Below are 13,532 nucleotides of genomic sequence, written 5' to 3'. Positions count from 1 at the left end.
CGAGCCGCGCTGCGCCGCGCCCTGTCCGCTGCCAGCGCTCAGCCGCTGCCGGGCCGCCGGGGGCAGGGGCCCGCGGGGCGCGCGGGGGGCGGCCGGGCCCGCGGACGCCAGCGCCGACGAGTGGATCCGCAAAGGCAGTTTCATCCACAAGCCGGCGCACGGCTGGCTGCACCCAGACGCCAGGGTCCTGGGGCCCGGGGTCTCCTACATCGTGCGGGTGAGTGCGCCGGCCGGGATCCCGCGGACCACACCTCCCCCGGACCCCAGCTGGGGGCGCCCCTCCCCCACTTCCCACTCTTGGACCCTCGGACCCCTCTGCCCCCTCGTCCCTCCTCTCCCTGCCACCCCGGACCCCCACCTCCGGCCGGCTCTGCGCCGGCCGCCCCCAACCGGGAGGCTCCGGGCTCGGTGTTCCCACGGCGTCACGTGGGGAGGGGCGGGGCGAGGGAGGCAGGTGGGTGGGGGACACGCATGCGCAGGGTGAACGCGCTCCCGCTCCGTTCGCGCCCGCTGGCGTAGGGTGAACGCGCTCCCTTTGGCGCCGGGAGGGGGGGTGGGGTCTGCGGAGGGCGGTCGCGGGTGGTCGCGTCCTACCGCCGGAGCCCGTTCAAAGCTCTTTCTCGGACGGCGGAATCGGAACCTGCAGAGACCTTGGCCCAGGTGGGGGGCCCGGGGAAGGGGTATCCGGACCCGGCCGCGCCCAGCCAGACCGCAGTGGGACTAGGGGACTCGCGCTGCGGTGTGAAGAGAGGGGCCCTCTTTTATCCCGGTGCTTTACTGGGAACCTTGCAAACGCACGGAACAGCCCCTGTGTACCTGCACCTACGACGGTCAACATTTTCGCCTTCTCCACTCAAAATACCTATCCTGGCGTGTGGTTTTCCATGAAGCAGAAGGAAGTAAGCGGCCGAGTGTGACGCTTGCTGTGAGATGTCCCGCACGCGTCTCCCTAGATAGCCGTCCTCCTGCACACGCACAGCTCATTGTTACGTCTGGGAAATTACCAGAGATCCCGAAGTGTCATCAAACCGGTAGTCATTCACACCCCGTCAGTTGGCCTTTGGGGACCAGGAGCCTGGAAGTTAATGTGATTGCATTTGGTTATCTGTCCATTTCCTTTACAACCGTGTCCAGCACCTCTCCCAGGACTGGGCTGAGTAGTGTCTCCCGCTAAATTCATGTCCGTGGGGACCCGCGAATGCAGCCTTATTTAGGAATAGGGTCTTTGTAGAAGCAATCACGTTAAGATGAGGTCATCCTGGAGGGTGGCCCTAATGTAATGGTTGGTGTGTTTATGAGAAGAGGGCATAAGGACACACGCACAGGGAGAAGCCACGGAGGACAGAGGCAGAGGCTGGGGTGATGCAGCCACAGTCCTGGGGGCACGAAGGGTTGCGGCTCGCCACCACCGGGAGCTGGAGGAGGCAGGAAGGACCCTCCCCTGGAGCCTGCAGACGGAGTGTGGCCCTGCCTCCACCTTGTTTTCTGGCTTCTGGGCCTCCAGAACTGGGAGCATGTATGTTTCTGTTGTTGTAAGCCGGCCTGTTTGCGGTACTTCGTCAGGGCTGGCCCCAGCAGAGGACTGTGCCCCTGATAGGGTGGACGTTCTGGATGTCCCAGACACTCCCTCCACGCGGGGTCCAGGTGTGCTACACCACATCCCAGGGGGGCCTGTTAGATGTGTAGAGCCTCAGGCCCAACGTGGAGTTGTTGAGGCTGTAGACTGCCCCACACTCTGGATCTGTCTCTTTTCTGACGGCGTCTTTTAACTGGCTTCTTTGCCCTTTCCCTTCCTGAGTCCTGGCAGTGGGTCCACAGGCTTGACCGGATTCAGAAGTGGCTTTGTAGCAAGAGTGTCTCGTGGGTAGCGCTGCGGACTTGACAGGGGAGCTGTGTCAGCCCACTGGCTGTGAGGGCAGGCGTGTAGGATGTTCAGAGTTCAGATGCTTGTGTTGTGGGGTGCGGGGTGTTGGGTTCTTCCAATGATCATGACATTTTTGTCAATGCAGCAGGTATTTAATGCATGTCCACCCTGCCAGGCACGGACAATCTGGTCGGAAATGGGGAAGATCTGGTGCCTGCCCTTACAGGGCTTAGATTCTAGAGGGAGACACTGACAGTAACTAACCAAGAGAACACATAAATGGAAGGTGCAGGCAGGTGCTAAATTACGATGCAGGAATGAAAGTACCAGAGTGAGAGACTGGGTGGTCACCTCAGCAGGGGCGTTAAGGAGAAGGCATCTCTCGGCGGATGACGTTTAAACTGAGACCTGGAGCTGTGAGGCCCCAGACACAAAATGACTTGGGAAAGAGAGTTCCAGGCAGGGGCAAAGCAAGTGCAAAGGCCCAGTGGCAGGGGATGAGTTTGGCATGTTTGGGTAACAGCAGGAGACCTACATGGAGCTTAGAGAAGGAGAGAGAAGAGATTTGCTGGCAAGTTTGGCTGTAGATGGTTTTAAGCAGGGGTCGCGGGGTGGAGTTGGGGGTTTGAAAGGGTCTTTCTGGTGGCGCTATGGAAACGGGGTGGGGGTGGGGGCTGGAAGGGCAGCAGAGAGACCCAGGAGGGGGTGAGGGGAGAAGACCTGGACCCGGGCAACGTGAGGGTGGAGAGAGGTGGGGACAGGGTCTGTGTTGGAGATGCAGCCCAGAGGGGTCTCCGACTGACAGATGAAGGGCCCTGACCCTGGCCGGTCGGAGGGCCCCGTGGGGTCCGAAACAGCCTCGGCCCCCCGCTGTGTTTGCCTGGGAGCCTCTCTCCGCGCGCGCCTACGTCACAGAGCCAAGTAGCGCCTTTTGGTTTACAGAGCGGCATGAGGTTAAGGCAGGGGGCAGGCATCCCTCAGGTCACACCGGGATTGGCTGGTCTGAGCAGGACTCTTTCACACTAGGACCCTGGGACTGCAGAAGAGGATGTATGGTTCCCATTTGGTAAGTTGGGAAACTGAGGCACAGCGCGGCAGAGCGTGTCCACAGATGCGGAGTGAAAATCCAGTACCAGACCTGGAACTAAGGTCCCTCCCACAGAGCGTGAACTCACCCGTCTGTCAAATACGAGGGCAGTTGACAGATTGACAACCCCAGAGACATCCCGTCCTGGGACCTACAGATGTGTCCCCTCACACAGCAGAGGGGACCTTGTCCAGGCCCCTGAGGCGGGGGTGACCCTGGGGGCCCCGGGGGCCCGGCGTCCTCACGAGAGGGAGGCAGAGAGCCGGGCGGACCCCGCGCTGCTGGCCGTGAGGATGAGGAGGGGCCGCGGGCCCAGGATGCGGCGCCTCTGGCAGCCGGAAAAGGGGGACACGGGGCTCCCTGGGGCCCCGGGAGAACCGGCACTGCCCACGCCCGGGTGTTAGCCAGGAGGCCCGGGTCCGACCCTGACTCCAGAACTATAAGGGAATAAGTTTATGTTAAATTTGTAGTCTTTTATCGTAGCGGCAAGAAGCTAGCATGTCAGTCGGCTCACCTCCCCGGTGTCACAGAACCGTTAGAAAAGCCTGGAAAGATCCCTGTTTGAGGTGAGAAGGCCCGGCCCCGGAGAGCAGAGATGGGAACGTGGCATCTGAGTCCTAGGTGCACCGTGTTCAGTGCCGTGTGCAGATCAGGGGGGATTATCCTCGCAACGCTGAGGGTTCCCACCCATTTTATACATCAGGAAGCGGAGGCACGGCGAAGTCCGGGAACCTGCCAGGAGCGCTGTCCTGGCGAGGGTCCTGGCAGCTGCGATGCCTTCAGCTGTATCGCACATCCTGCCTCAGGGCTTAGAGGTAAAAGGTGTCGATTGTCGTATGTGAGAAGAGACCCCGGGTGGACGGCGCTGTGCTTACCTCAGCAGCTCGGTGACCTCATCGTGGATTCAAGCCCTTCTCTTGTGTTGGGGTGAATGGTGTCCCCGTGTTCAGGTCAACCTGGAACCTCAGAACATGGTCTAATTTGGAAGTGGCGTCTTTGCAGATGTATGACCCGAGGATGAGGCCATGCCGGAGGAGGGTGGGCCCTGAATCGGCGACCGGTGTCCTTGTGAGCCGCGTGAGGGCCGGAGAAGGAGGCCACACGAGGGAGGCGGAGATTGGAGTGACCTGGCTACACCAGGGGCTGGACAGCAGCAAGGACCCTCCCCGGAGCCCCCAGAGGGAAGCACTCCGCACCACTTGGATGTCAGGCCTCTGGTCTCCGGACTCTGAGGGCACGTGCTTCTGTTGTTGCGAGCTGCCCAGTCCGTGGTGCCCTGTTACGGCCTCCCCAGGAGACGAATACGCCACCCTTGACGTGACTTCCCTCTCGGATTAGTTCCTTTCCTGGCTGCAAAGCAGTGGCTGTGGCTCCACCTGTCCCGTCAGCCTGCAGAAAAGACCCTCTTCCCGCGGGGCCTTTTTTGAGTAAGGGGACCATTCCCAGAAATCCCTAGCCAGCTTCCCCTCATGTCTCTTTGGCCGGACTTGTGTCCTGTGACTTTCCCTAAACCGAGGTCATCGCTGCCCAAAGAACTTTCTGAGATGATGGAATGTTCTAGATCTGTGCTGTCCAGTATGGTAGCTCCACGTGACCCTGAGCCATTGAAATGTGGCCGGTGTGACTAACAAACTAAATCTTAATTTTACTTAACTTTAAATTCAACTGGTCCCACGAGGCACGTGCTTACTGTGCTGGGTGGCTCATCTAGTTTCCTTTGGTCTTTGGACCTTGTCTGAAGAGGTAGATATCTGAGCAGAAGTGAACCTGCGATGTGGACGAGCCAGAATTTGCACCAGGCTGCGGGGACTGCTAATCTTGTTTTTCTCCCACTCCTACAATTTTGACACTTCCGACTTCTCCATTCACTAGAATTTCCCTGATGAGACCTTTCTGCTTTTTGAGGTGCCCTCGCTCGTGTCCTTTCAGGAGCTCTTCCTGAATGAAGGTTTTTACAGCGTGTGCCCGACTCTGCTCGAGGTGCTGTGGGGCACAGAAAGACAGTGACCCTGCCCAGGCAGACTGACTCTGGGTGTGGAAGGGAGCTCAAGCCTGGACACGTGTCAGTGAAATGACTAGGACTCCGTGTCGCCCAGTCTCTCCTGAAGTGTGGTTCTCATATCTTGGCAATACGCAAGGAACTATGGGAGACTGAGTAGAGATGTCCTTTAGCCGCAAATGTAGCTTATTCCTTGAAGGAAAGGGGTAGAGTGTCTCCAGGGTGGACTAACTCAGTGGCTTGACAACATCCCTAAAGACCTAGGTCTTTCCATCTTTTTGCACTGCCATCTTCAGCATGCTGGCTTAGCTGCCCTCGTGGTCACAAAACGGTAGCCACAGCACCAGGCGTCACATGTGGATGCAGTCACATGTACTGGAAGAAAAGACCATTTCTTCCTTAGTTCTCTTTTTCAGAAACTCTCCACCATTCTTCCCCACCCCCTCCCTCATTTCCCCCAAATGGCAAAATCCATTCACAGTAAGGGAAATCGGATTACCAAAGTGGCTTAAACCAGTTATGAGCAGTGTGAGGTGCCTAGACATCTGGGAACTTCTTGGGCTCCACCCCAGAGCTGGAAACTCTGCGAGTGGGCCCAGCAATCGACGTTTCCAGGTGATTCCAACATCCGTTAATGTTTGGGAACCACCAGTTTAAGACAATTGCTTGCCATCCTGTTGGATTAACCACGACTTACTAATACCTGGTATTTTGAAACCCTCCGCCCTGAAATGAACTTGAGATACATATAACACCTACCCGCACATTCATTTCCCCTTAAAATTCATGTGATTTAATAAAGCAACAGTGAAAAGAGAAGCTCAAGGACAGCGCTTGATGGTAGCCTAGGGGGTGTTTCAGGATGTAAACACGCAGACTTCGTCCTGTAGGAGCAGAGTGACGGGAACAGGATCCAGTGCCTTTTGAGACCCACCATGCACGTGGCAGCCACAGACACCGTTGGAGGTGCTGTATGCAACTTGATGTTCCAAAGTAGGGGGCACCTCTTGGTAAAGTCTGAGCTACACAGAATAAGTAACGTGTCCATACGTGTGATGGTTTTGTTAATTCCGTGGCTGTTAAAACCATACTGAGAAGTGAAACATGGAATCACCACGCGACCCAGCAATCCCCCTCCTGGGAGTGCACCTCAAACAATTCAAACCAGGGACTCAAGCGGGGATTCGCAGCCCCGTGTTCACAGCAGCACACTCCACAACAGCCAAAGACAAAAAAAAAGTGGACACACCGCAAGTGTCCATCGGTGGATGAAGGGTGAACACGACGTGGCCTGTCCACACCCCGGAGGGTGACCCAGCCCCAGGAAGGAAGGACGTCCTGCCACCTGCCACCACGTGGACGGACCTGGAGGTCACTGTGTGCAGTGACGGGAGCCAGACGCAGAAGGACACGTCCCGCGTGACCCCACTCACAGGGGGTCCCCAGAGGAGGGACAGAGAGTAGATGCTGGGAGCCAGGGGTGCGGCGGGGGGCTGGGAGTCAGTGCTTCACGGGACAGGGTCTCAGTCTGGGGAGACGGAAAGTTCTGGAGACGGGTGGCAGGGGCGGCTGCGCGACAGTGTGAGTGCGCTCGATGCTGTTGAGCTGCGCGCTTAGAGACGGTTACGATGAGGGGCGCCGGGCTGGCTTGGTGGAGCATGCGACTCTTGATCTTGGGGCTGTGAGATCGAGCCCCACATTGGGTGTGGAGATTACTTAAAAATAAAATCTTTAAAGAAAAAGAGATGGTTAAGGTGGCAAATCTTACGTGTTTTCTACCACAGGAAGTGAACAGAAGTTGCCTCCCATGGCTTGGGTTATGATTGAGACGAGTTAAGATTGGAGGCACGGTGGTCACACAGGGTTTCCCACGTACACGAGAGCCTGCAGGCCATTCTGAAGTCCCTGGGGACCTAGGGCGGTTGGCATCAATGGGAGACTTCCCGTGTTAGGAGCAGGGCGCCCCCGCTTTCTGAAGAGCTCACACTGGTCGTCTTGCAGGCCGTCCCTGGGTCTGTGTCTGACTGGTGTTTGCTCACGATTGGGCTCAGGTTGTGCGTTCTGGGCGAGCAGCACAGAGCTGTGTGTTCCCCACTGAGCAAAGCAGGAGGCAGGGACGGGTGCCAGTCCCGATACCGGTTCTGGAAACTTGGATCGCTTGGTGTACTGGTAAGAATGGCGTTCCCCCAAATTCGTGTCTGCCAGAGCCTTAGAATGTGACTTTCTTTGGAAATAGGGTCTTTGCAGACGTAATCTAGTTTAGATGACAGGATGCCGTAAATCTACACGACCGGTGTCCTAAAAGGAGAGAAGTTGGACACAGACACACATGTGACGACAGGGGCAGAGACTGGAGTGTGCCTGGCAGCCGAGGACATCCGGCCACCCCCGTCAGAAGCTGGAGGACGCAAAGCGTCAGCTCCCCTGGAGCCCTTGGCTGCCGTGTGGCCCTGCCCACACTTTGGGTTTGGATGTTTGGCCTCCAGAACTGAGAGAAAATAAATTCCTGTTCTAAGCTGTCCGGATTGTGGTGCTTTGTTACGGTGGCCCCAGGACACTGACACACTGTCACACTGGTGAATTTATTTCCTTTGTAATTAGTAAGTGTCTGCGGGGATGTAGTGTGTGTGTGTGTGTGTGTGTGTGTGTGTGTGTGTGTGTGTTTTAATCCGACCTTTAAAACTGAAGGATGACAAGCATAAAGGGTGTGAGGGCGTGTCAAGCTCATCGTGTCTGCTTGGGCACCTGTGGTGCAGCAACACCAAATCAGATGTGCCCGCCCGTCCCCCCAGGGGCCTGCAGCCTCCCCACCCCCACCAGCATAGTTTGGTTTTGTCTGTTCTAGAACCTTTCTGGGGAGGGGGATTGAGAGGCTGTGTAAACATCCTGGTTCCCAACACGCTCCCACTGATTCGTCTTAGCAGAAATTGACAGCTCTTGCCTGGATGGACGCTTCCCTTTCCGGTAATGATGTTTACTTCAGTGGCCGTTAGGAAAACACTGTTACGCATCAAACCGGAGTCTGATGGTGGCAACAGGCAGTCTCCTCTCTTCCTCATATAAGCTAAAAAAAAACCCAAAAAACAACATATAATTCAGTACCATAACATGTGCCCGCTTAAATTGTACAGTTCAGATCTTTAGTACATTTATACAGTTGTGAAACCCTCACCATGATCTAATCCCAGAACATTCCTCACCCTGAAAGGAAGCCCTGTCCCCATTAGGGTTCACCCTCACTCCCCTTCCCCTCCCCCGGCCCCCACGAGCCCCTCCTGTCCGTGGATGAGCCCGTTCTGGACGTTTCACACACGCGGACTCACACCCCGTGTGGCCTCCCGTGTCGGGTTCCCTCCCTGAGCGTCGCGTGTTCGGGGTCCGTCCGCGGGGCGGCGGGGGCGGGAACCTCGCTCCTGCTCGCGGCCGAGGGACGTGCGCGTGCTCGGGGGACGCGCCGTGTCGATTTGTTCATCCATTGATGAAGATTTGAGTCATTTCCTGCCATTTCCTTGAAAAATAAACCCGGTTATGTTTATAATTGGAATTTATTTAAAATGAAATGTTAAGTGAACGATAGTATGTGCCGTGTGGCACGACTTGAGGAGGTAGATGAGGGCGGTGGGAGCTTGGCCCCGTCCCCTTCTGGGCCTCGGTTCCCCGACTGGTAAATCACCCCTTCCCTGTGGCGTCCTGGGGTGGGCTCTGGGCTGCCCTGGTTTTGCACGTGCACAGGAGCAGGTGGGACGCAGGGCCATTCAGGGGTGTCCTGACCTTCCGTGTTAGTGTCCTGGGGCGGCTGCAACACATTAGCACAAACGAGGCAGCTTAAAACACAAGGGTGTTCTCTCCTGGTCCCAGGGCTCGGGGTCTGAGACCCAGCCGGGGCAGGCTGGTTGCTTCTGAGGCCCGGAGGGAAGCACCTGTCCCGGCTCTCCCGGATTCTGGAGGTGCCGGCCTCTCGAATTCTCCACACTCCACCTCTAGCCTCACACACCTCCCTCTGCCTGTGTCTTACTGGGACACTTGTCTTGGATTTGGGGCCCATCCCATCCACAGGCTCGGGGGGTGAGCACGTGTGTCCACCTTCAGGGGGGCAGCCTCCAACACACCACGGCTGACGTTGGGTGAGTTTGTGCTTCTAGGACAGAGGTCACACTCGCTGGCAGACCCAAGGCTGAATTTGACCTCGGATCTTCTCCCACTGCCTTGTCTTTATGTTTGTTTTAATGTGTATTTATTTTTTGAGAGAAGGGGACACAGGACGAGTGGGGCAGGGGCAGAGAGAGAGGGAGACACAGAATCTGAAGCAGGCTCCAGGCTCTGAGCTGTGAGCACGGGCCTGACACAGACCTCGAACTCACGACCTGTAAGATCATGACCTGGGCCGAAGTCAGAGGCTTAGCCCCCCAGGCACCCCTGAGTTTTTACTTTTAAAGAGAAGGCAGTGGGAAGGGGCACCTGGGGGTTCAGTCGGTTAAGTGTCCGACTTCAGCTCAGCTCGCGATCTCCCGGTCCGTGAGTTTGAGCCCCGTGTCGGGCTCTGTGCTCACAGCTCACAGCCTGGCGCCTGCTCTGGCTCCAAAGTCCTGGATTTCTTGTCTCTTTAAAGAAGACTCGGGTGTCTGGCAGCACTGGGCCCTCTGGCTATGGAATATGCACTTTACCCCAGTCCCCACTCCTTCCTGTTGTGCAGCGGGGAGACTCCAGAGCCTAAGGGCATGGGTTCAAACCCCGCATCTGCACCTACCAGCTTATGACTTTTACTGAGCCTCATTGGGCCTCTGTTTCCTGAGAGTGGCCACTCCACCTAACAGTGGTCATTCCAGCACGGGGACGTGAGTGCTGTCATTAAGAGAAGTAATGTGTGCAGCACGCTTGTGTGATAAGTGGGTTGTGATCCATCAGTGTGGGGGGGGCTCCCCTCTCTGCTGGCCTCGCCCGCCTGGCCCTGTAGGGATCTGTCCCAGGGCGGCCCCTTTGTATCCCCTCTTGTGTGAGCTCTCCCTTCCCTTCATCTAAGGAAGGGCCGGGGGCACACTGGAGGACTTCAGCCTCACAGCTTAGGGAGGGCTGGCATTAGTTAGGTGAGTCTAGGGAATTAGGTGGTATGGGAATCAGAACCCGGGCCTAGAACACCGAAACCCACCCAAGCTGTCCTCTCAGTGTGCAGATCTCCTCCTCGGAGCAGTGACCACGGCAAATTCCCTTTGAGGTCCCCTGTGTCTAACACATGCCTGGCATATAGGCCGTGCCCATCCACCTGTCCATCTGTCCATCTGTCCATCGGTCTACCTGTTCATCCATCCATCCATCCATCCATCCATCCATCATCCAGCCAGCCAGCCAGCCGGCCGGCCATCTTCCCTTCCACCCATCCATTATCCATTTGTTCACTCATCCATCCATCTGTCCATCCATCACCCTTTCATGCATCCATCCACCATCCATCCATCATCCATCCATCCATCCATCCATCCATCCACCCAAGAGAAGGTGAAACAGATCTGTTCACTTCCCTACTTAAAACTCTCCCATGCCTCCCCAGCTTGCCCAGCATGAAACCCAGACCTTCAGCATAGCCCCAGGGCTCTGCAGCCTTCTTGCCTAGATCCTGCTATCCTTCTTAGCTCTTTGTGCTCTGCTCTAGCTGCACTGGAGTGAGCCTGCAGCCTCTTCAAACTTGTTCTCACGTGTGGGCCTTGTAGTGGCCATTCCCTTTGCCTGGGTCTTTGCTTGCCTCGCCCCTTGTCTTCCGGTCACTACCTCAGGTAGCAGTCGCTGTGTCGCGAATCATCCCACAGTCTAGTGCGGGACAACAAACGTTATTTTTTTGTGGTTTTGTGGGTCAGCTTGAGCTGATCTCTTCATTCCCGTGGCAGTTGGCCAGTGTCAGCTGGGATGATAGCGATGGGGACGTGTCTGTTCTCACAGAGCAGGCTGGCCTAGCAGGGTCTCAGGGACCTGGGACTAGTGAGGGGACAAGCTCCAGGGCACAAGGGCCTTTTAGGCCTTGGCTGCGTCACCTTTCCTGACATGCCATTCGTGACATGTGTCATCTTTCCTGACATACAAGGGCCTGGATAGGGGGAGGGATAGAGGGAGGGATGGGGGTGGGTAGGGACGGGGAGGGGAGGAGGGAATGGGGTGAGGGACGGGTTGTGAGCATAGTTTCAGTCTGCCAACAGCCTGTGGTTTCTCCCCTGGAAACAACCACTTTACCATGCTAGAATCTGCTAGAATTACTCATCTACTCGCACTGTGTATACTCGCATGTGTGCACATCTTCCCCCTTGACCCCTTGTCCGAGGGAATCGTGACTCACCATGACCTCTGTTCTGCACCTTGTTCCTGCTGATTAATAATATACCTTGGAGATAATTTCATGTAAATAAACAATTCTTGTCTCTTTTACAAATGCATACTCTTCCATTTCAAGAATGATTTGTTTAGATTTAGCAAGCATACAGGGCCCCCAGTTAAATTTAAAGTTCCAACGAATACCAATAATTTTTGGCATAAGTATGTCCCATGCACTATTTGGGGGCATACTTACACTAAGAAATATTCATTGTTTAGTGGCAATTCCAGTTGGCCTTCAGTCATGTATTGGATCGCACAAGCCCAGATGTGTTGTTTTAGGGTGTCTCTTATTTCTTGCTAATTTGTTCAGTTCTACAGGTCCCAGCAGCAAGGGAGTGCATGTGCAAAAGCTCTCCCTGAGGGGAGACTGAGGCAGGAGACCCAGAAGAGGGCCAGGTGTAGGGAGCCAGCCCCTGGTGCCAGCACCAGGGGGGGCCCAAGGGCAAAGGGAGTGGGTAAGCGCGGATCCATCGGGGCACCAAGCACCTGTCCACCTGTCTCCCTGTAGTCCTGTGCTCGGAGCCCCGTGGAGCGGGCAGAGCATGGGCCACCCCACATAGTGACTTGTAAACACACTGGCAGTCCCTGGGCTGATGTATCTGTGGCCTAAGTCCTAAACATGGAGTTTCAAGGTCAAAATGTATGGGCATCTATGATTTTTAAAAAATTGAGGTAAAATTGACAAAATTAACATTTTATTTTATTTAAACAATTTTTAATGTTTATTTCTGAGAGGGAGAGTACAAGTGGGGGAGGGGCAGAGAGAGAGAGGAAGACACAGAATCTGAAGCAGGCTCCGGACTCTGAGCTGTCAGCACAGAGGCCGTCATGGGGCTCAAACTCACAAACCGCGAGATCATGGCCTGAGCTGAAGTCGGACGCTTAACTGACTGAGCCACCCAGGCACCCCAACCATTAACCATTTTAAAGTGTACAAAGTTTAATAGTATTTAGTACATTCGCAAGGTTGTGCAACCATCACCATTATCTGGTTCCAGGACATTCCATCACCCTAGAAGAAACCTGTCCTCATTAGCCATCATCCCCTCCCCTCCCCTAACTGCTGGCACCTGCCAACCCTCTCTGTGTCTGTGGATTTACTTGTCTGGACGTTGCACGGACAGGTGCTGCTGCCACGTGGCCCTCAAGATGCTGTGCCAGATGCCCCCCAGCACACAGGCACTGGCTGGAAAGAGGCTTGTGGCCCTAGTCTGGTCCCCGCTCCCCCTCCCTTGGCTGTGGTCGAAGCAGTCTGGGAGCTCTGCTGACTGTTTCTACCTCCTCTGTCCCTCTGCATTGTCTCTTGGAGGTTCTGAACTACCTTTCCGTGGACATGGTGGCCTAGGCAGGAGTTAGCAAACTTTCCCTGGAAAGGGCCAGTCAATGCGCTGGGTTTCACAGGCCAGATGGTTTCCTCCCAGTCTGCTTGCAGGCCCTGTGCCGGGTTCTGGGGCTACAGCAGTGACAGGAGCATCACCATCCTGGTCTTCCTGGGCTCACACTCTAATGGAACAGGAAGGGAGAACAAGCAGCTGATGGTTAAGCCAAAGCGAGACTGAGCCTGGAGGGTCAACCAGCTTCTGTGGAACAACTTGCTTAGCATCAGGGAAGGGGGTTCTCTCTGAGGAGGTGACACTGAGCCTGGAGACGGGGAAGGAACCAGTGCACACGAAGATGGGGAAAGGGAGCAGCAGGGGCACAGCAGGTGCAAAGGCCCTGAGGCAGCAAAGCTGGACATTGCTGAGGACGGGGCTGGAGACGAGGGTGAAGAGCTCGCTGCAGGGAGGGCTTGGATTCACTTGTCACCTGACCCAGGCTCTGCTGGGCTCGTGCTTAGGGCCTGCCTGCTAATTGCTTCTTCTCTCTTCTCTTAGTACATGGGCTGCATCGAAGTCCTCCGCTCCATGCGCTCTCTGGATTTTAACACTCGCACCCAGGTGACCAGGTGAGCCTTTGAGACCGGCTGCTGTGGGGCCAGGGCCTCGGGGCAGCTGAGGGAGGGCTGATGTGAGGCTTTGGAGAGGTGGCAGTAGCCGCTCAGACAGTCTGCGCAGCAACATTCCCTCCTGCCTCACAGCTTGGAGAACAGTGTGGCGGGACTGAGAATGGCCTTGTGGCGGGGCATAAGCTGAGTTCCAGCTCTGTCCTGCCGTCCAGTTGTCTCTGCTCCCCAGACCCCGGATTCTAATAGAAATGACACCTGGCGCCTTGCCGTGTGCGAA

The 13,532-nt window shown here is 56.1% G+C and overlaps 1 protein-coding gene across 2 annotated transcripts in view; it reads left to right on the top strand.

Moving 5' to 3' along the window:
• The window catches only part of SHC2 (SHC adaptor protein 2), a 29,141-nt gene that overhangs the window by 644 nt on the left and 14,965 nt on the right, over positions 1–13,532 (top strand). Inside the window, exons 2-3 of one of the 2 annotated variants that reach the window (XM_049639435.1) lie at positions 1–217; positions 13,185–13,255. The exon at positions 1–217 is cut by the window's left edge and continues 39 nt beyond it. In XM_049639435.1, coding sequence (XP_049495392.1) covers positions 1–217; positions 13,185–13,255 — 288 coding nt within the window. The remainder of the gene's footprint in view (positions 218–13,184; positions 13,256–13,532) is intronic. The other variant, XM_049639434.1, reaches the window with a different exon arrangement.

This window comes from Panthera uncia, chromosome A2, assembly GCF_023721935.1.
Source record: "Panthera uncia isolate 11264 chromosome A2, Puncia_PCG_1.0, whole genome shotgun sequence".
Classification (NCBI taxonomy): domain Eukaryota; kingdom Metazoa; phylum Chordata; class Mammalia; order Carnivora; family Felidae; genus Panthera; species Panthera uncia.
This window is presented reverse-complemented; position numbering and strand designations above follow the sequence as displayed.